Source organism: Eptesicus fuscus, chromosome 14, assembly GCF_027574615.1.
Source record: "Eptesicus fuscus isolate TK198812 chromosome 14, DD_ASM_mEF_20220401, whole genome shotgun sequence".
NCBI classification, from domain to species: Eukaryota; Metazoa; Chordata; class Mammalia; order Chiroptera; family Vespertilionidae; genus Eptesicus; species Eptesicus fuscus.
The window spans coordinates 46,442,246-46,464,238 of record NC_072486.1 but is presented as its reverse complement, the minus strand read 5'-3'; the positions used below and the strand labels follow the sequence as shown (position 1 = coordinate 46,464,238).

Genomic DNA, 21,993 nt, shown 5'->3' with positions numbered 1-21,993 from the left:
TGATCAAATTAACATGAGACAAATTAACAGGGGGGAAAAAAATGTCCAAATTTATTACACAGGTATATTCAAGGGTGCCATAAGATAGGAGACCCAAGGAGGCATGAGGCAGTTGAGGTTTATATGCCATTCTGGACAAAGGAGAGGGAGGCAGGGGACTGGGATTTCAAAAGCAAAGCAGGCAATTTACAGGTAGATGAGAAAGAGCAAACATGTGGTAAACAAATTGTTGCTGGGCCACCCAGAGACAGTTGGACATAGAGGAATATCCAGAAAACAGGCTGTGCTGTATTTTCCCCTGTCGGCCACATTTACTTTATATGATGGTGCTACGGTGATGCTCCCTTCCGTAAGCAGGTTTTTCCACCTGAATTCTTTTAGGCAGGCAAGTGGGAGGGTCAAAGGTTTTCTTCTGAGCCTTTCATTTCTTTATAACCAACTTAAAAATCAATATCCCAAAAGGCATATTTTGTAGTGGCAAAACTTTGGTCCCTCTCAGAGGGCTGGAGGGCTGGCTCCTGTGGAAAGGCAGTGCCATGAGCTGGACTGGTATTATTAGTTCTGAAACACACCTTCTGCTTTCCTTTCCTCCTCCCCAGTTCGTCTTTCCAGAGCACTTTGCTGGAAAGTCACAATAATTAGGCTCTCCCCCCACCATGTGATTTTGTACAGAATTTGGATGAGGCGATTTTTTCAGATCCCTGAAATATGTGTCTCGTGGAAATAAATTAACTTTTAAAAAGAGTTGTAGCTTGAGTGGGTTGGGCATGGCTGTGGGGGGGCGGGGGGGGCGGGCAGTGGAGAGCTCTGCCTTGGCCAACTGAAATGATTTCATTTTAGTCTAAGGCAGGAACTATTCATCCTCCCCATGTTATGCTTATTGTGTTGTTTGATGTCTTAGCATATTATAGACTGAAATTGTCAAGAATTGGCCTAAAGTATTAATTTTGAGTATTTATGTAATTGCTCTGTAATTTGAATAGGTGCCTTATTGATTGATTCCTGTAATTATTTCATTTAGGTTTTAAATTAAAAATTAATAATAGTCTGACAGTTTCTTAATTACATGTGTCAAGATTATTTTGAAAGAGGAAAATGCTATGTTTTAAAGTAGTGAAATAACCTAAAAATCTCTTCACTTTTTTCCTAAGGCATAGCAGTATTTCAGTTGTGGGGATATAAGGCAGTAGTGATCGGTCTTCATGTAAACTGTGTGAAGTATCGAAATAATTTGTTTATGTTAGGAAATATTGGTCTTAACAACCTGGTATGCAAACACTTTGGCCCCTTGGACTATAGTCATACCTAAAACAAACATGAAATAATATGTAAATTAGTTGTAACAGCATACTTATAAAGAGAAGAGAATTTATATTATACTAAAAGCTATTTAATTAAAAACTCCCTGCCTAAGGGAGTATCCTTTCAGGGTATATAATTCTTAAAATCAGCCTAGGGAAGCTTTGGTTTAAGATGCCTTAATGAGTCGAATGAATGTGAGAGGTGTCTTGTGAAACACTTTAAAAGGTATAGGTTATATTATTATTAATAGTAGGTCCAACTCAGATACCTACCAATTCCCAGTACCTTTAACGAGTTTGTATTCCTTGATTAAACCCTGTATAAACACATTTTATTGTATGTCTGGCTTGCAAAGAACTACACACAGAATTGAGAAAATGAGTACTGATGAAAAATGACTTTGTTGAGTTATTTCATTACTTATTTAATGAAAGTCATTAATTTATCAGTTTGATCCCCACGCCTAAAAGTTTAACTTTCCTTTGTTTCGAGGCCAGTTTTCTTAATTATCTGCATGTTGTAAGGGTTTCAGACTTCTGTGTTTTCTTAACCAGCTAGAGGCCCTTCCTTCTGTGTAAGGTATCCTACCCTCTAAGATTCGCCTGCCCTCATTTTTTGAAGTTAGGGTTTGGGAGTTTATGAAAGGAAACAATTTAATGATCATTGTTCTGTGCACTCACTCATATGGACAGTAATGTACTAGGAAAAACCAGTCTTGAAGGAGAAGTGAATCAGTGAGTCATGAAATCCTCAAGAAAACCTTAGTAATGGAATGTTAATGCTTTTAGACTATAGTAGATTATCTTAAAAGTCAGACTTTTCTTCTTTATGCAATTGTTGTAAATCCCCAGCTAAAGAATTCTTTGAAGGAGGTTTTAGTTTTGCTGGCATTCATAGTCTATAGTCAATCTGATTTGTTTTGGAAGAGTCAAGAAATTTTCTGCCAACTTATATATGAGAGGCAATTAAAATGCTGAAGTGATAGAGAGGAAATGTGTATGTATTTAATTTGTTAAGCAAAGGATTCCCTTCAGGTTGTCTTTTAATTAAAGTCGAGTAGAAGTTGCTGCCCTTCACTTCATGTTGTCATTTTTCTAGATGAAAATGGATTTGTTCTAGTTTCAAAGCAAAGAGATGGAGACAGAATAAACAACAACAGGGCAGGGGCACTGCTGCAAACTTTTTCAAGTACTTTCAGTGTATTTTTCATCTTTACTTTTATTTGATGGGCCTGTGAAATAGAGCTGTAGACCGGTGAAGACTTTAAATGAAATTTCACACTTTGATGATTTTTTTTTTTAAACTTTGATATATTGACAGCAAAAGGAGCTGCAAGCTTTTATATAACTTGAGCAGTAACGCCAAGCAGCAGTCAAACGTCTCTATGCATTTGTGTTTAACTGCAGAAGAAAAACATGTCCATGGGCAGTCGAGGTTCTTATCAACCCCCTAATCCCAGATCCCAGCAAACCTTAAGGGCATGCCTCAGATCTTGCTGAAATCACTGTAGACTCTCACAGTTTGCAGATTAAATATGCTATGTGTTCCTGGCTCCAACAACAGTTTTATGAGCTCACTAAGCTTCCTGTTTTAAGATCCGTTTCTTAAGTTTTTAGGAGCTGCTAAAGGCAATGCTGTCTGGAGTAAGTGGTATTTGTTCATTTAGAGACACTTGAGATGTTTCATTCTTTCTTTAAAAATTGCTGGAATTATTATTTTTTAATTGAAGGGCTTGTTATGCGCGGATGAGAGAGGGGAGCTGTTTGAAAGAAATTAGATGTTAAATATGTTAGTAAGTGCATTTCATTGCAAACGTTACAGGGTGCTGTAATTGTCTTAAGGCGCTTTTCCTTTTCCTGGCCCTTAAAATTAGACTTTTTCCACTTATAATTATAAATGCACCATGTTTTAGTGCCACATTTTTAAGCTACTCATAATCACTTTTAATTATTATTTTTTTTTACACGCGAAACTATTTTTGTTCTGTGTGTGTGTATTTCGACCAGACAAAATATCCCAGAAAATCTATGGCTCTCTAAAGAAAGTGAATGAACAAGCCATTACATAGTTAATAAGGTGGCATTGGAACGTTTCAGCACCTCCTGAAAGGTAATATTGTATTGAGTTCCACATCTTCATCTGCAGTACCTAGAGTTGTGTCCTCATATATGGTGCTTTTGCATTTTGCATAAGAGTCATAATTAAAAAAAGAAAATACTTACATCATCGTCCAACAACATGTCATGTAATTCCCAGGAGAACTGGAGCCAATTTTGTGCTTAAAGGTTATTCAATGAATGAAATTGTGAAAGCCCATTTGTCAAAGTACTGCATGGGTTCTGTTAGTTTTCAGTCCCCAAATTCATTGTCTGCCCCAGCCCAGCCATTAGTCATCAGTGTATTAGTGCTGCCTTCAGGCCATGCTGCCCAGCACTTCTTCACACCATTATAGCTTTGGAAGTGTACTCTGTTGACTTGTAGAATTACTGCTCTGATTTCCGCTTGGCTGGGTTTGAGGTAAGTCCCCTCCCTACCTTCTAGCTGACTGTAATCCTTGCTTTCTTTTAAAGCTCCTTTCCAGAGATTTAGGGGAAAACTTTCTTAAGGGCCCGGTTGGCATCACACTGTGGTTTTGTCATGGAATGGACTGTACATATAAATTGTACCTGCAGTAAATTGGATTGATTGCTGGCCTGAAACAGCTAGTGGTTCTTTTCTTTTTTGGAGGAAGGGGGTGACACTGTGTGTGTGTGTGTGTGTGTGTGTGTGTGTGTGTGTGTGTGAGAGAGAGAGAGAGAGAGAGAGAGAGAGAGAGAGAGAGAATGTTTTAAACATAAGCATTTGACTGTATATTTGAGTAATCTTTATGCCACAAAATTAAGTTAAATAATGGGAAATAAGTGTAATTTTATTTAAATCTGTTTATTGGAATACCTTCAGAATGTAGTGTGACATTCTGCTTATTTTCATGTGGAAATTTTTAGCATTAGCTACTTTGACTTTTCTTGAAGATTACATAAAATGCCTAACAATATTCCAGAGTGTTTTGCATGATAAACTATTAATTTTTACAAAAATAGATGGAAAACTCATAATTTAGATGAACGATGACTTTGAAATTGTGGTAGTGAAGGAATGAGGCGGTTAACCCTATTATTGATTTCATTTTGTGATTTTTTTTTAAAAAGAATAATTTAGTTTCAAGAGAGTTATTTGTAAAAACAGGAAAGAGAGTTATCTGTGTGTAAAGAAACCTCAGCCAGCTGCTTAAGAATGAAGCCTTAATGAACTAAAATATATGGAAAACTGAATGGAGTGGCCAGAAGTGTGGACCAGGCCACGCCACTTCAGGACAACATCTGCTGTTTGAGCTCTGGCTGTTCAAATGAAATTGCATGCCAAAGTGTTTCATTGGGAGGGTGTGCAGTTTGGTATAGTTTACACTGGCATTTTGTGCAGGATTGGGGGAGGGGTGAAAAAAAAAGATAACTGAAGAATTCTGTCTTTGAATAAGCAAAGTTTATAGGCTTAGTAGACCGGAAGTAATTTTTCACTGAATGAGCCTTAATTTAAAATTCTTAAATTTTGAAAAATTTCCTTTTTAAATGGCAACTGAGGTTCAAGAATCACAAGTTTAAAAATTGGGAGGATAAAGTATGCGAATAGTACTTAACAGAATCATACCTTAATATCTTTGGGATATCTTTAGTTGTTTTAACACCCAGCAGGTAATGGTCTAATATTTGTGACGGCTTAAAAGTAAAATTATTAATCATAGAACATGCACTCTACCCCCTTAAGCTTGATTGTAAAGACACACATGATTCTAGGAACCAAAAGTTATGGAAGTTCTATATGAATAATTTTTAAATTTAGTTTCTTTCCCTTCTGAAAATGTGTGAAAACTTTTAATTCCTGTAAAGTTCAGTGAAATGAGACCTTTGATCCTTCATGATGTTTTTGTGATTTGTGGCTTTAAACTGTGATTTCACTGTTTTCATGAGCTTAGCTGATTTTAGATTGATAACTGACAGAGATCTAATTTTCTGTCTGAGTCCAGGATTGTCTGTCTCCAGCAAACCCTAAGAAAGTGGGGATGCCAGCTTGCTCCAAGTTACTGCTCATTCGTTAATGGCACCTGCTGTGCATGGTGCTTCCTGCTAAGCCTAACCAAAGTACATTGAGCTGGTGTTTTACAGTTTAGCAAAACTCAGAAATGGTAGCAACTATTAAATACAGACCTCATACTCCCATCAAATGTTTCTCATGAAGTATTACTGGCAGTAGAGAAAGAGTAGCTGGTAATCTTTTTAAATTACATATAGCAGAAAAGTAAAACTGGCATACAAAATGTCACTTGTGATTTTAATTGTAATAACAATTACTTCATGTCAAATAAGCTTTTCAGTGGTTGAAGTTCAATATATGGGTTTCTTAAGAGTTTTGATGTAGTTAATTTACTAAAACCAAATTTACTTAATCCTTAGCCAGGTAATTATTTCCCCTTCAAGTAATTCCATTTGGGTATTGATCATTGAATACTGCTTTATCAGATATTAAAACCTTCAGAAATGTAGGAAAGATTGAAAACAAAATGCAGCAGATTTGGGAAACTCTCTAGGCTACCAAGGCTTTAGGCTTTATTGATTATGGGGGGAAAAATCATATATAAAGGAAAATAATTGTACTTAAAAATACTATAGTTAAACATTCATGACTATTTCATTAAGAACTTAGGATGTTGAGCTTTTCTTGCAGAAAAGAGAGGCAGTGCAGATAGGGAAGGGAGAGGAAGCCTTAGAACCTTAGAAATCTTAGGAACTGTTGGTGTGTCACAGGGGTTATGCATATCTAATTGATTTTAAGTTAAGAAATTATTTTCTTTGAGCAGAAGGAAACATCAACCACACTAGACAGCTATAAAAGGTTAACTCTAATGCATGATTGTATTAAATCCACTGAAGTATTTTAAACTCCCTAAATTTTGTTCATTGAAACTCAAACTTTCAGAATTGATCAAAAGTTACAATCAGCATTAGGTTTGTGCTTTCTTATTTTTAGAAATTTCTCTCCCTAAACAATTTATTGTCTTTAAGAACTGAGCTTTAATGATATAGGATGGTATAATTATCTAATAGAAATTTTACCTGAATGATTTCTTAAGAGCAGTATCTGAAGTAGCAGCAGATCTGTAGTAATAAAGTATGAGTGAAATGTCATTCCTCAGTGATACAGGGAGTCTCCCCCCCCCCCCCCTTCAATCCTTTCACAGGCTGGTGCCTTCTGGATTTTTAAAGCATCAATACGTTCAGCTTATAAACATACAGGCAGGTGTAAGTAAATGTAATTTCTTCCAAACAAAGGCCTTATTCCACTTGAGCAGTAGTTCCCTAAGTTGCACAGAATAATTTCTTACTTAAGGCTTAATCACTGTGCTGGTAAAAGCTCTGCCCTGCCTACTGGAATGCCTTCTCTTTCTGATCCCTCATTGGCAGTAGTTGTTTTAACCTATCGGAAACTGATCAGGTTACCATTAATCAGGCTTTTAACTTATTTGTTTTAAGTCTTTAAAATACATTAAGAAAAAAAACCAAACAGAGATTTTGCCCAAATTTAAGCAACTTAAAAAATAAACCAACTGGATTAGGGACGTAAATGAAGTAGTCTGCTGTTCACAAAGCATGCATTAACATTTATAATCACTGTCTCATTTCAACTTAGATTAGAAAGTCATTTTATATAGTTCAAACATTATTTTAAATGGTGGTTTTAGTACTGGTGCTTTCTCTTAAAAATCTTAAGCAGGATAAAGGAATCCTGCTTCAATGTGGATCCCAGGTTTCACTGCAGAGACCTGCCAGGCCAGGGGAAAAGGCTGATTTCTTCAACTTTCCAGAACTTTGATTCTTTTCATTCTCTATTTTTGCTACCAAAAGCCTCATGATTAAGGTTGGACTTTGGAGAGGCACCGAGGTGTGTGTGTATGTGCCTTACCCATTCACTACACCGGAATCTATTAGGACAGCTGAAGAAACAGTATGTGGGAGCCAGGTTAGTGGACGGTGAGTTACCAGTTTAGTGAGCAAAGCTCACGCCCGTTGGTTCCCTGAAGACTCCAAGTGGTCCCAATGTTTTACTGTCGTGCAACACACCGGGTGTAGCATTGCAAAGTATCTGGAAAGTTGCACCTCTGTATTCTGCTGGCAAAACAGCTGTGCGAGTGGAAGCAGGGCTGCCTGGCATAACTGTCTGCTGGAAATGCTGCCGGGCCCTAATTAGAATATTCCCGTGGAGCAGATAACCAGGGTGATGGAAGTGATAAGGGGCGCTTCTTGGGCTGCAGAGGCCCGGCGGGGTTCCGATTGTTCTGCTCGGGTTTGCACTTTCGGGAGACCGCTGCCGGAATGCGGATGGGAGCCCGGCTGGCAGCGCCCCGCAGCCCGGATACCCAGCAGTTTCGGAGGAGCCAGACGTGTGTGCGCTGCGCGCTGGGCGCGGGGCCTGAGCTGCCGCCCGTGGCCGCCCCGCGGCCAGGAAAGGAGCAGGGGCGCGGCGGCGCGGAGCGTAGGACCGTGCGGCCAGGGCGCCCAGCACGGACCCGGAGGGCAGGCCGCCGTGGCGGGGCAGTGCCAGGGTGTGAAGATCGGACTCTGGAACCGTAGGAGGGACCGCACGTGCAGGGAGCCCGGCGCGGACGCGCTGAGAGCCAGCGCTCAGACAAAACCACCCAGCCCCGCAGCCTAAGAAAGGACGGGATTCCAGTGGACTTAGATGCAAAAATAAAAGTTTCTGTGTGGCTGTATTTTTTTTTTTTTCTTCTTTTCTTCTCAGTGCAGCCCTGGTGGCAACTCTAAAGAGAGGGCCTCCTTAGGCTTTTTGTGGGAAAGGTCCCCACAAGAATTCACGAATTTGGTAAACGTTGCTGGTCAGTAACACCAGAGGCTTTAGATGCCTTATTGTGCAGGAGGGTGAAGCAAGTTCAGATTCACAATTTAGACAGAAAAGACCCACCTGCAGGCAGGTTGCTACTAGGAGAAGGATAGGATTTAAAATAGGCTCTGGAATTCATTGTGCCCAGGGTTTAGGCCTTCAGGAAATTACAAAAGGCTCAGGGAGCATTGAGGGGGGGGAAAAGCCATGACTGCTTTAAGGAAAAAATCTTCACCCCTCCATTTACCTATGAGGCTCCAGGCTTTAGCAGGCATACAATATTAGCACAGTTTTCCTTGGTTGCAGGCATTTTTTTTTTTTTTTTAATACTGGAACTGCTGTATTTCAACCATTAGCTACAGCTTTCTTTTTTTCTTCATCAGCATAAAATATCAAGGGGCATGCCAGCAAATCTTGCACGTAATGTTTCAGTGGTGAAAGGGATTGAAGGAGAACAGTGTGGAGTTGTAAGAAAAGGAACCATGGTTGGGAAAAGGTCTCATTTCATTCACATCTAAAAAACGGTTGCATTTTCCTCAGAGAAAAATCTTTGAAGTGAAGCAGAACCGAAATGTTTTCCTTGATCATTATGTTCTAAATAAATTGTACTTTATTGTTTAGGAAATTCCAGGTTTTAAAAGTAGTACTTTGGGCTATTTCCCCAATTATGTATGCTTTAGGATTCCATCAGGAATTTTTACAGGCCACTTCTATACCTCAGGCTTTTGTGTATCAGCTCAGGACTTCGTTTCTCAACGTGGCTAATAATTCTACGGAAAAAAACCCACCACCACAGCTAGAAGCAGATTCTCTTTTCTGCTCACTAAGTCTTGGTGCAGAGTGTTGATGAGGTGTCAGAGTCTAGAATGTTAAAACTTTCTCCTTTGTAACTGACAGGGACAAAGTTGTGATTTTTATCAGTAAAATAAACTGATATAATTTATAGGGATATACAGGAAGCAGATGTCTGCCTTGGCAAGTTGCCATTTTTATAGCCCTTGTTTCAAACACAAGCCACACTTTTAAATAATTAGTTACTTACTAATGAGATCCAAAAATAAGTCGTCAAAATAGAAAGAAGAAGGTCGACTCTTGAGTGACTAAAGGGCCTGTTTTAAAAAAATCTATTTCAAAAGAGGGGTGGAAGGTAGGAATCAGTATTCTCTGGGACCATTAATTAGTGTGATTTCAGTCAGTGCCTGGGGCTTTACCTCTTCTCGCAGGAGTCCCTCTGTGCAGTGATGAGTATTTGGAGGGTTTATTACTTTGTTAAAATGAAGTCCTTTGCTTGGGGTAAAAACCAACAACTCCAAAAACCAAGTTTGTCAGGGAACTAAAGTGACTTGTCTCCTCACTGCTGTTAATTAGCTCTGTCTACTAAGGAAGAGGCTGATTTCCTGATTTCTTACCAGGAATCCCATCTCTTCATGGGTTTTTCTGGCCCATTGGCTTGTTTCTGTTTGCAGTTTGAATTTAGTAAACTCCATTTCATATTCAACCAGTAAAACTGTGTTTTCAGGGGGAAAATTATAGTAAATGCCTGTTTATCCAAAATGATTGAGAATGGAGTGTTTTGACTAATTAAATATTCCTGTTAAAATTTTTAGCTTTTGTGTAATTGCCAGCTTTCAAAGAAACACTGGATTTAAAGACATATAGTTAAACCAATGGCATTTAAGATTTAAGACATCAGCTCAGGACTTAGTAACCATCTGCGTCATGGGGTCCTCACTAGATGCTGTATTCCCTCAGTACACTTTCTTATGGGTCTTTTCTTATGGGTCTGGGGGGCTGGAAAGATAGCCAAGGCTTGTCCTCATGGCGCTTACTGTCTGGAAGCGGGATGGACTTTGAGCAAAAATTCCAGATGAAGAGTTCATTGTGATGGGTGTTGGGCTAGACTCAAGTAGGCTGTTGGAATTCAGTTGGGGTGCAGTTCATTGACTAGCTTATGCAGTCAGCTAAGACTTCAATTGGGACCTATTGCACTGAGTACCTAAGCAGTGAACAAAAATCTGTAGAGCAGTTAGTTGTCTACAAACTTTAGTGAGCCTGATCATCACTAGTGCTGGTTAAAATGCAGGTTCCCTGGTGCCACCCTCCCAGATATAAGGGATTGGACCTGGCAATCTGAATGTTGCACAAGCATTACAGAGGGCAGGTTCAAGTGGCTCTTGTACCACTCTGAGAAACTGCTGTGGTTGGGGTTTAATTGTTCTTGTGGGATACTTTAAAGATGATGTTTAAATCAATTTTGGAGGAGTGTTACAAAATTAAAGAATTTATTAGAGCTAGAAGGGGCCATCAAAAATTTCTCCTTCCGGGGTCTTTATCTGGATTCATGGAAAAGTTTGGAGGGTCTGTGTTCCCTCTGAAATTAAGTGTACAGTTTAGTGTTTAAGAATATTCTTCTAGGGAGAGGATCCATAACTTTTTAAAAAATGTATATTTTATTGATTTTTTTACAGAGAGGAAGGGAGAGGGGATAGAGAATTAGAAACATCAATGAGAGAGAAACATCGATCAGCTGCCTCCTGCACACCCCCTACTGGGTATGTGCCCCACAACCAAGGTACATGCCCTTTGACCGGAATCGAATCTGGGACCCTTGAGTCCGCAGGCCGACTCTCTATCCACTGAGCCATACCTGTCAGGGCGAGGATCCATAACTTTTAATATATTCTTAAAGAGGACTGCACCTCCTCCCCCCAAGGCTAAGTCCCACTGTGTGATTCTGTCATGTGACATGAGAAACCAGGCACTGAACAACTCCATTCAGGTAGCCAGTGACGAGGCCTCACCCTGGACTTGTGCAAGGTGGCAGTCCTGTGAAAGGACGTTCTGAGCTCCTTCATACTGTTGTACTTTGATAGGGTTTTCTGAGGGCTGTTTCTGAATTTGCAGTGGATCTTACATTTGATATGTAAATTTAACTTTGTACTTCTTTTTTTTTATTCCAGAAAAGTTATTCTTGAATAACTTGTGTGTTTTACAACGAATGACACTGGGTAATGAAGGAAAAGAAATGGAAGTTAGTGGAAAAGCTTGTACGAAGCTCTGGGTCTTAAAGTTTTCTAGTTCCTTGAATTCCAGATTTCTTGTACAATAAAGAATTTGCAGTTCCCTTGCAAATCTGAGTTAAGGATGACTTAAATATATCTTCTGCTATTTTAACTCTTTTCATTGGTTAGGCAGTTGCTTATTTTATTTCACTAATCATTTTGACTGAACATTTTTGCTAAATGTAGAAAAGAAGCAAATGACTCAACTGAAGAAATGCCCACCATGAGTGTTACAATCTAGATAGCTGGAAGAAAACATTCTAGAGAGGGTACTTGTCATCTTTTCCTGTATTCTTGTATTTCATGGCTGCAAAAAAAAAGAACATGACACCAAATTGAGTGAAAGTTGATGAATGATGAGTTAGGGCGATTTATCACATGAATGAAGCCAGTGAAAGGCCGACTAACTGAACTTGCCTTTAGCTGAGTTTTAATATTTCTTAAGTGGTTCCAGTCTTTTCTGTTGGCAGTCTTTTGACTTTCTGTGGGATCGAGAGCGATATTGTTCTATTACCTTTGCTTGTTTAAAAAAATATAACTAAAATGAATTGAAATGGTCTTACGTTTTAAGAAAGCTTAAAGAATATGGCTTACCTAACAAATTAGGATCAAGAAGCATATTGCAATTTAAATATCTCAGTGAGAGGAAGCAAAAATCACTGGCTGCTTGACCCGAATTATCCTCTGATTCAGAACTTTTGAGTAGGGCTTGGATTTGAGAAATTGCTGCACTCTCTTTAAACACATCTAATTAATTAAAAGCCTTCCCCTGCTTGGAAAGTTGTCCTAATGCCCCTTCCTATAAAGTTGGCCACCTGAAGAGACATTTGTAGATGTGGCTTAAAAGAGTAATGTGACACTTGGATTTCACACTATAAACACAGCTGTAAATTGAGATATTTAGATCATTTAATAACAGATGCCCAGTAGGAATATGGGAAAAGTCCCATATTATGGACATTGCCCTCTGTTCTCCTTTTGCACGTGCAGACAATACGACTGGCATGTTAATAAAACTTTGATGAATTTTTTGCAAGAAAACATGTAGGGAAGGCTCATCCACATTTTGAACTTGCTAAAGCAGTAGGCACCTCCTCAGGGGACAGGCAAAGTGGGCTTTTGAGGGACTTGTTTCCCCCCTCTTATTTGAGGTTGATGACGCTGTTGTGTTACTCAGGTGTTCCTGGTACCAGAGAGCTGAAGTAATGAGAAGACACCATGGAGGCCCAGTCCCACAGCTCCCTGACCACTGAGAAGAAAAAAGTTGAGAATTCTGTAGTAAAATGCTCCACTCGAACAGATGTCAGCGAGAAAGCCGTGGCCTCCAGCACTACTTCCAATGGTAAGCAGCCTCGGGGATTACCAGCAGCCAACCCTACCGTCATTTTTATGTTCTCTGCATTCCTTGTGAATTGAGTATCTGCACCTGGACCAGTGTTTATTCTAGAAGGGGCTAAAGAAAGCAGATGGGATTGAAGTGTGCGTGTGTGTGTGTGTGTGTGTGTGTGTGTGTGTGTGTAGTGGGGGTGCAGGATGGGCAGGCTTTTGTAATCTCTATTTTGGCACCAAAACAGCATGTTTTCTTTCTAATTTGAGACGTATATGTGATGGGTTGTTTATCATAGAAAGTTCCTGTTTGGGCATTTTGGAAACCATCTTAATTGGTCTGGCAGGAGTTCAGGATCCTTTTCATGTCACGTGGAAAAGTCTACACTAGTCAAAAAAGTTATTAGTTATTACAAAAGACACACAAGTTGCCTCGTCAAAATTAGTGACGGGATTCCCTTACCCCCAACTCTTAAGTAGTCCGCTTTAAAGGAGTTTAGAAGTTAATGGTTGCGCCTCAAGGTAACCTTAATATCTGAGATACAGGTTTTGCTGTTGGCTTATGAAAATCAATTTAGATAATTTGTGTTCAGAGATAGCAATAGAGTTCCCTGTTTCTACATGCTATATTAATATTTTAAGCTAAGTGTTCGGAGGCATTTCAAGTCAAGCACGGAGCATTGAAAATGAATTCCAGAGCCCCTTCTGGAAAGAACAGACTGTATAGGTCAATAGCAACCTTTGCTTTCTTTCCCTGCTTTTCCACCCTGGAGGCCATTACTACCTTTGCAGTTTGGAGAGTTAATAGCTACCCTGGCCTCCCTGAATTGCACGCTGCTTTTCCACATGCCCTGGTTGGCCTGCTCTCCCTTTCCTGGGCACTGCACAGGTGGGCACACTGATTTGCATGAGCTAACCTGCTCCCTCCCTCTCAGTGGGCTTATGTTTTATTTATTCCTAGAAAGATTTTACTAGGTTGATTTACAATATTTTGACATACAATTGGAGAGTAAGAATCATAGACTCCTAGGGTGGAGATCTAGTAAAAACACCGCACCTTCCTGCCCTGACTGTGGCACTGCCTGAGCTGGCACACGGAGGAGCTTACCCCTGCTCTCTGTGCCCATCCTCATCCATGGTGAGTAAGTGCTACTCAGGTGTCCTCCTCCGCAGATGTCATCAGTGTGCATTGCTGGCTTGACTGGGTGAGGAGAGGGGCTGGTTAGCTGGTGTTAAACCTGCTGGCTAGTGAGTCCTGTTTTGAATTGATCCTTAGGGCGACATATTAATGTCTTTACATACACATGAAAATATACCTGTACTTCTCCCTTTATTTTTGGTGTTTCAAATCAGAACGGGAGCTTATTTTAATTGAGCCCGGTATTTGCATTATTCTTCCAATGTAGTCATAAAAAAAATCACGTGACTTTTGTTCCCCCGCCCCCCCTGGAATTTTTAAAAGTTAGACAAATTTATTATTTCAGAAGTAGAATCAGTCCATGCAGTGTTGCTTATTTGGTAAATTTAATAGTATTTTTGTAGGAATGAGCACTTTCTGTGTATTATGCTTTATGGGAAACATCGGCTTGGTTATCTTTATAGCTTATGTGAGTGAGTGTGATTGTGCATCGCCTGTGAATGTGCATGAGGGTGTGTGGGTGTGTGTGAGAGAACAGGTGAGAAGGAAGGAGTGTGAGTAGGTAGGAGACGTGGTATGGGCAGCCCCTATGAACCACTGTCCTTCCTGTGAATTTCAGCAGAGAAACAGCAGTGGTCTGCTCTCCTGAAGGTGCTGTGGCTTCTGCCACGTGCTCAGGATGTGTTTGGTCTTCAGCCACTCTGACCAGGGGTTGCCATTATGAACCCATTTAGGGTGACGAGGAACAGAATTAACCCAGCAGTCCTGGGGCAGCCAGGAAGCCACTCATGAGCATTAACCAAAGAAGGAGCAGTTATGTTTTACAAAGTTAGTCCGATAGTCTGAACTAACCACAGAACTGATTTCTGAGTCACATGCCCCTGGCTTCCCCCTTGACCAGCCTGTACCCTTGAAGCACACATGCCCTTCTAAAGGGGTGTGTAACCTATCCCTGTTGGGGGCAAACACTCGATAGTCATGTTTGCAGGGCACTTACATAAATGATAGCTGTCCTAGAAATCCTGGTAATTCTTTTTTTTTTTTTCTTAATATATTTTATTGATTTTTTACAGAGAGTAAGGGAGAGGGATAAAGAGTTAGAAACATCGATTCAGCTGCCTCCTGCACACTCCCTACTGGGAATGTGCCCGCAACCAAGGTACATGTCCTAGACTGGAATCGAACCTGGGACCCTTCAGTCCGCAGGCCACGCTCTATCCACTGAGCCAAACCGGTTGGGGCATCCTGGTAATTCTTGCCATTTTTTCAGTGTTCCTGTTTCTTCTAAAGGATTTACTGCTTTTTATATTGGGATGATATAAAGACCCAATCTAAATAAAATAAAAATAGTTTTGTTTTTAAGCATGAATTGAAACCCTCCTAGGAGGTTAAAGGAAAACCAGCAAAGAAATTTAGTGATGGGAAAAGTAAAATAAAGGAATATAAACCTCTTTTTTTGGTGATTGTGTTAGGTAAGCAATGCTAGTCATTGTAATGACCTTTTTAATAGAGTTCTATGCAGGTTTCATCTAACTAGTTCAGTCTCTTTACCGCTCAAGCGTCATGCTGATGGGATAGGATGGCCCGGCCTTTTCTTTGTAAGCTTCTATCTAGTTGCACGCTTTCCTCTGCCCTCAGATGTGACCACATAGCTAGTATGTGGGCTTTGTGCCCCATTTGGGTTTTAGAGCTCATGGGTGGGGACTTTCAAAGGTTGACACACTGTGTGTGTCGCTGGCTGGCGGCTGCCATTGCCATGGGCATTGGTCCATCCATCTGTTTTGTCTCTGTCTCCCTTTCTTTCTCTTTTTTTCCTCCAGACTTTTCAGAAGTGCTTGGATTCCTGTAATAAGATTATTCACAAAAAGGAAATTAAAATCGTTTGGATCCTATAGTAGTAGTACTGGTTGCTAGTTTCCAGGAGGTTCTTATGCTTCCTTCACAAAGCTCTAAAATTCAGGAATTTATAAATGAACAATTAAACATGAGGTCAGCACCAAGAACCAAACAAATGCATTATATGAATTTTCTCTCCTGTCCACAATTTCATGATTAAAATGCAGCAAACAAAAATGTTTGTTATTGGTGCTGTGTTGGGTTGACTTAATTAACTTCCCAGCCATTATTGTGCTGCAGTTTGTACCTGATTGTGAGCTTTCCAGCCAAACATGCACATTCCAATGCATGTCCTTACAGATCTGTTTTCTTTCTTTTCTCAACTAAGTATCTGCTCTAGAATAACATTCATACAGAGTTTTGTTTAAACACTCACAACCAAAAGGTATGGTTCAAAAACCTTGAACAGCATTTTAAGTAAGCATTTGCCTCTTAACACTAAACTTTAAAATAACACAAATTAAAAACTATGTTCTAAGTCTTCTATGGAAAAAAAAAGAAGACAAATTTGATTTTTGTATATAAAGCATTTAGTACTCTTACTCAGAAACCAAAATGTGTCATTGATGTGCCATAGTTAGATTTTAAGCTTTATTGTTATTTATTAAGCATAAATGACAAAAGAGAAGACATTTGATTTTTCTGGATGTTTGTTAAGTACGATTGTGAGTAAGTGATCATTTTTGGAATCTAAAATGGTGTCTTTTACATATAAAGTGTGCACTAAGATATTTAGTGTTATTGTTTACTTAAAAAATCTGGTAATATCCTAATATTATAAGTAAAATGCCTTTGTTAATCTGTTTGTTAAGATTATTATTCTGGTATAGTTTGTTAAGATTATTATTCTGGTATAGATTTCTATGCTACATGTTGTGTTTTATAAGTTACGAAAGTTTTTTAATATGGGTCTTTTAAACATTCTCATTATCCTATAAAATTTTCTCCAATGACTTGTAAATATTGACTTTTCAGTTTGAAGTGTTTTGTCTCATTTTTAGCCTATGGATATATTTTGAAGGAGTAGGCTGATATTTTTTATTTAAAATTGTACTTAATTAATAGCATTCAGAATGTCGGCAAAATTACAGGTGTAATTTTTTTTTCAACTACAGAGTGGTATTCAGTTAACAGAACAACAATTATTTTGTATAAGGTGCATCAGAGACAACTTGAAAAAACTACCATCCCCATATATAACTAATTTGTTCTGGGCAACAGTACAGAATCTGGTTTAAATTTCCATGCCAATTTATAACCCCCATACTATACCAGGCAAGGTTAGTGCTTATTGAAAATACCACCAGGACAGGGCTATCTAAAGACACATTTCGTAGTGTGTTAACTATACAAGAAAAGATACTGTACAGTTTAGAAACAAATCTTACACAACCTTACATGTCAGTTTTTTTCTTTAAAAGGAGTGAATGAGAGCAGGGGGGTTAAATGCTTTATAGACAAGAAAAAAACTGCACCAGACCCAACTTAGTCATGGTCATCATCTTCTTCATCTTCATCTTCCTCCTCGTCCTTCTTTTTCTTGCTTTTTTTCAGCCTTGATGACTCTTCTTTTGCTGCATCAGGCTCTCCTTTAACTCGATATGCAGCAGTCTCCTTTCCGTATTTCTCCTTCAGCTTAGCCGCCTTCTTTCCACTGGGCTGCTTGTTACCTGCAGCAGTGGGATTCCACATCTCTCCCAGCTTCTTTGCAGCATCACCAATGGACCGGCCGGGATGCTCTCCTTTGATTTTTGGGTGATACTCGGAACAAAACAAGAAAATGGCCAAAGGAGGCCCTGATTACATTGGGATCCTTGAACTTATTTTGTTTCCCCTTTAGGGAGTATGCATTTTCATTTCCTTCATAACAGGCCTTGTCCTCCTTTGCTGTGTTGCCTTCATATTTTCCTCTATCTTAGCAGACATGGTCTTCCACGTCTCTGAGCACTTCTGAGAAGACTCTCAGAAGTTGACTGAAGCATCTGGGTGCTGCTGCTTGTACTCCTTCCGGCAAGTTTGCACAAAGAAAGCATATGATGACATTTTGCCTGTTGGCTTTTTAGGACCTCCTTTGCCCATGTTTAATTACTTTTTCTCAGTGAGCACAGAGTTGACCAGTGCCCGGCTCGCACTTGTCTCTATGGAGCTCAATGTACTGCAATGGCTGTGAGAGCTGGAGCCAGACGCAGCCTCCTCACTCTCTCCGCTCTGTCTCATATTTGTTATTTATGATTTCTTTGAAAAAGAAAGAAGGAAAATAATAATAAACGCATGTAGGCCATGGTCTTGGAGATCTTTTATCAGATCTGATAGTTATTGGGAACTATCAACTTAAAGTGATAGACAGCTGAAATGATTATACTAATGGTGATACAACATGAAACCAAAGTTGATAGATTAATAACAGAGAGGAACTTCCCTGTTCACTTTGATTCTTGCAAAAAGAAGGGCTTGGATTTTCTCTGCTTAAAAATTTTTGTTTTGAGTTTTTTTGTTTTTTTTCTAATCCTCACCTGAGGATACATTTTTATTGATTTTGAGAGAGAGAAAGAGAGAGAGAGAGAGAGAGAGAGAGAAGAGAAACATTGATATGAGAGAGAAACGTTAATGTGAAAGAGAAACATCGATTGGCTGCCTCCCACATGCATTCAGACCAGGGATTCAATCCCCAGTTTAGGAATGTGCTCTGATTGGGATTGAACCCGAAAGCTTTTGGTGTACGGGATGACGCTCCAATCAATTGAACCACTTGGCCAGGGGCTTTTTTTGAGGTTTGTAAGGGGAAAGTGGTATGAATGGTTTGTAAACAATAAGAAGATAATACTTGATGTTTCCCTTTGAACTTAGGATTTGCTTTTAAACTGCCCAATAATTGTGATGGTGATTTCTGTTGGCCTCCAGGCTGGGAGTAAGAAGGCTTAGTTCTGTTGCAGTTCATACCATATAGACAGTAGGTTGTGAGTTTTTGGTTTCTTGTCCCTTTAGGTGTTCAACCCGTTTTTTTCTTGCCACGTCCCATTTCCTGGCCTGTGACAGCTGGATGGAAAGGACTGTCAGATAAAATGGGTTTCACTTTGTAGGGTCCTGGTTAGGAGCACCCATAGGCTTTGATGTCTGAAAGCTTTGGATTGAGTTCTGGCAATACCAAGGATTAGCTCTGTGAGCGTGGGGAAATTAACTTCCCACAGTCTCAGTTTCTTCATCTACTTACCAAGGTAAATAGTTCGAACCACTTCATAAGTTCCAGGAAGATTATGTGAGGCAATCAATGCCTGTACCATTCTAACAGCACCTCACATGGTAAGATCTTAGCAAATGTCAGCCATTGTTATTAGGAGAAATCATGTGGATAAGTTAAATGTTATAAATTCAAACAAAAAGGATTATGTTTGTTTTTTTTGAAAGTACACATTGGTTTTCAAATGAAGGAAAAATGTTTGGCAAAATTAGTTTTGAATTTGCTGGACTCTGAAAAATAGTTCAAGTTGTTTCACAAATTCCAAATGTGATCAGATCTGCATGTCTTAGGACATGTATCAAACAAAATTTCTCTTACCTTCTGAATGCCTTTTTAAGTCAGAAAATAGGGAAGATAATTTTCAGAGAACTTATTTTGATTTTTTTAACCGTGAAAACTAATGTTGATTATATGTCTTTGCATTAGAAACAGCACATGCATGTCCCTTTTCTTGATTATTTTTCTGGGGTAAACTGTTTCCTTTCAGGTCAGCGATACCCCTTCACAGAGTGGTTGTGCTGGATTAAAGTCAGATTTTATTCTTTTAAAAAGAGACTTAACATTTTAAACCAATGAACTAATAATGAATAATCTGCTTCTCCTAAAAACCCTTGCTCTCTTGAGCTCCAAACTCCCATGTCCCTGAACCCCGGCAACGTCTGTATTCTTATTTAGGCCGAGTGTATCGCCTGTTCTGTGGTCACCCAGCCTTGAAACCGCACAGTCACCTTTGACCCCTTCCGCTCATGCTTCCCATGTACGAACCAGTTTTGAGGTCCTGGTAGATTTTCCTCTGTAATTACTTACCCATGTGTCCCTTAAGGACAGCTACTGCACTGTGCTATTTAAAACCTTACTACTTCATTCCTAGACAATTATGGTAAAGCAACCTTTCTATCCCAGCAATTTTCAACCTTTTTCATCTCATGGCACACATCCACCAATTATTAAAATTCCCTGGCACACCAGAAATATATTCTTTGTTGATCTGACAGTGGATTTTGATTCACCGGATGGCTATTGTTGTGTTGGCTATTGTCATTTTTTAATTTGACAATCTAAGGGAAAAGAGGTCAGTGCCCCTGACTAAATGGTCAGGTATTGCATGTTCTAAGAATTCTTGCAGCTCAGTGGTACTCTCCAGTCACCTTGCGTTTGTTCTCTCCTATTCTCTTTCATCGCATTTGCCCCTGCCATATGCATCCTTTTACTATTCTGCTTATGCCACACCCCTTCTCTAGAACCTTCAGTGACTCCCAGCTACTTCAGAAATCTAACCCCCGTCTGACTTTGCAGTTTGATATGCTGCCACTAGAACGTCCCATCCATAACCTATTTTTTGCTAACTTGTGGGGCTCTTTGCCTTTTTTCATATTGTTCCTGCATAGAACAAGTGTTTTTCCTAACATCAGTGCATGTTTAAATTATTCTCAAAAGGTAACTATGTCCTCAATCTCTTTTTCTCCATATAGTTTTGGGCCCTTTTGGGACTTACCTAATAACACTTGATCTTTTTTATTTTATTTTATTTTTAATTCTAATTACTAGATTATATTTTAGAGAAGTTTTAGGTTTATAGAAAAAACGAGCAGACAGTATAGGGTTCCTATATACCCTTCTCCTCATCCCCACATCATTTTCTCTATTATGAATGTTTTGCATTAGTGTGGTACATTTTTAAAATTGATGAACGAATATTGATACACTATTATTAACTTAAGTCCATAGTTTTTATTAGGGTTAACTCCTTGTGTTGTACATTCTATGGGTTTGACAAATATATAATGTCATGTAGCTACCATTACACTATCATACAGAATAGTTTCACTGCCCTAAAAATTCCCTGTGCTTCATTTATTCATCTCTCTCTCCCCCATAATACTTAATTTTTACATTTTAGGTAGAATTTTTGGAGAGAAGCACTTGGTTTGTTTTTTCCTCATGCCAATCCCCACCTCCCATTCAGTATTTTGTGCAGGGAGATTCTCAGCAGACACTCAATAAGCCTGCCAGAACTTGACTCGGCTCAGTGTAGGCAGGGGGCCATGTGGAGCACAGCAGAAGTGTTAAATGTTCATGCCAAGGTTTGAATTTTAGCTCTACTGCTTAATTGCTGTGTGGTCTTGGGCTAATTACTTAACATCTCTGAGGCTGGTAGAGTGAGTACCCAAACCTGTTAGCTATTATTAGTAACTAGAGGCCCAGTGCACAAATTCGTGCACCTTGAAAGGAACTGTGGGCCGCGAGGCTGCGGTGGGCACAGGGGCTAGTCTTGGCCCAGCCCCTGGTCCCCTGTCTGCTGGCAGTCCTGCTCCCACTGCCACGGCTCCCACTTGCTGATGGTGCCGGCCTGGCTCACACCCGCTGTCGGCACGGAGTGATTGGGGCCAGCGCCAGCAGCGGGTGGGAGGGGGCTGGCCCTGTCAGTGGTTGCGAACAGCAGCTGCTGCCCTGATCGCCCCTCAGGAGCAGGGGGTGGGGTGGAGAAGCCCTCAGGGGTGATTGGGCTGACAGCTGCCACTCGCACCCACTGACGGCCCCAAGCAATCGGGACCGGAGCCAGGTGCCGGCAGCGGGTGCAAGCGGGGCTGTCGCCAGCAGTGGATGCGAGAGGTGGCTGCCGGCCCCGATCGCCCCTCAGGAGCAGGGGGAAGAGGAGAAGCCCTGAGGGGCAATCGGGGCCAGCAGCCACTGCTTGCACCCACTGATGGTGCCGAGCAATCTCGGCCAGTGTCAGGCACCGGCAGTGGGTGCGAGCGGGGCCAGCGCTGGCGGTAGGTGCAAGTGCTGGGTGGGATCGTGACGCACGGGAGCAAAAAATTTTCAGTAACCACCAGAGACTCACCCTGATGACAGCGACCGGCGCCCTGCCTTGGTCTGGTGCCCTCACTCACCTGCTCCACCCATCCCGCCACGGCCAAAGCCCGCCATGTTCTGTGCGCGCCCCCTGGTGGTCAGCGCATGTCATAGTGATCGGTTATTCGGTTGTTCCGCTGTTCAGTCTATTTGCACATTAGCCTTTTATTATATAGGATAGTAATAACGTCTACTGGATACAATTTGGTAGGATTTAATTCACTGATATGTTAAATCTCACTCCT

At 40.2% G+C, this 21,993-nt stretch overlaps 1 protein-coding gene and 1 pseudogene across 1 annotated transcript in view; one reads left to right on the top strand and one right to left on the bottom strand.

Moving 5' to 3' along the window:
• GLI3 (GLI family zinc finger 3) overlaps positions 1–21,993 on the top strand; it is a 279,986-nt gene that overhangs the window by 2,273 nt on the left and 255,720 nt on the right. Inside the window, exon 2 of the mRNA XM_054726279.1 lies at positions 12,472–12,636. Within this exon, the coding sequence (XP_054582254.1) occupies positions 12,513–12,636 (124 nt within the window). The 5' untranslated portion in view covers positions 12,472–12,512. The remainder of the gene's footprint in view (positions 1–12,471; positions 12,637–21,993) is intronic.
• LOC103294097 (high mobility group protein B1-like) lies at positions 17,140–17,733 on the bottom strand (annotated as a pseudogene).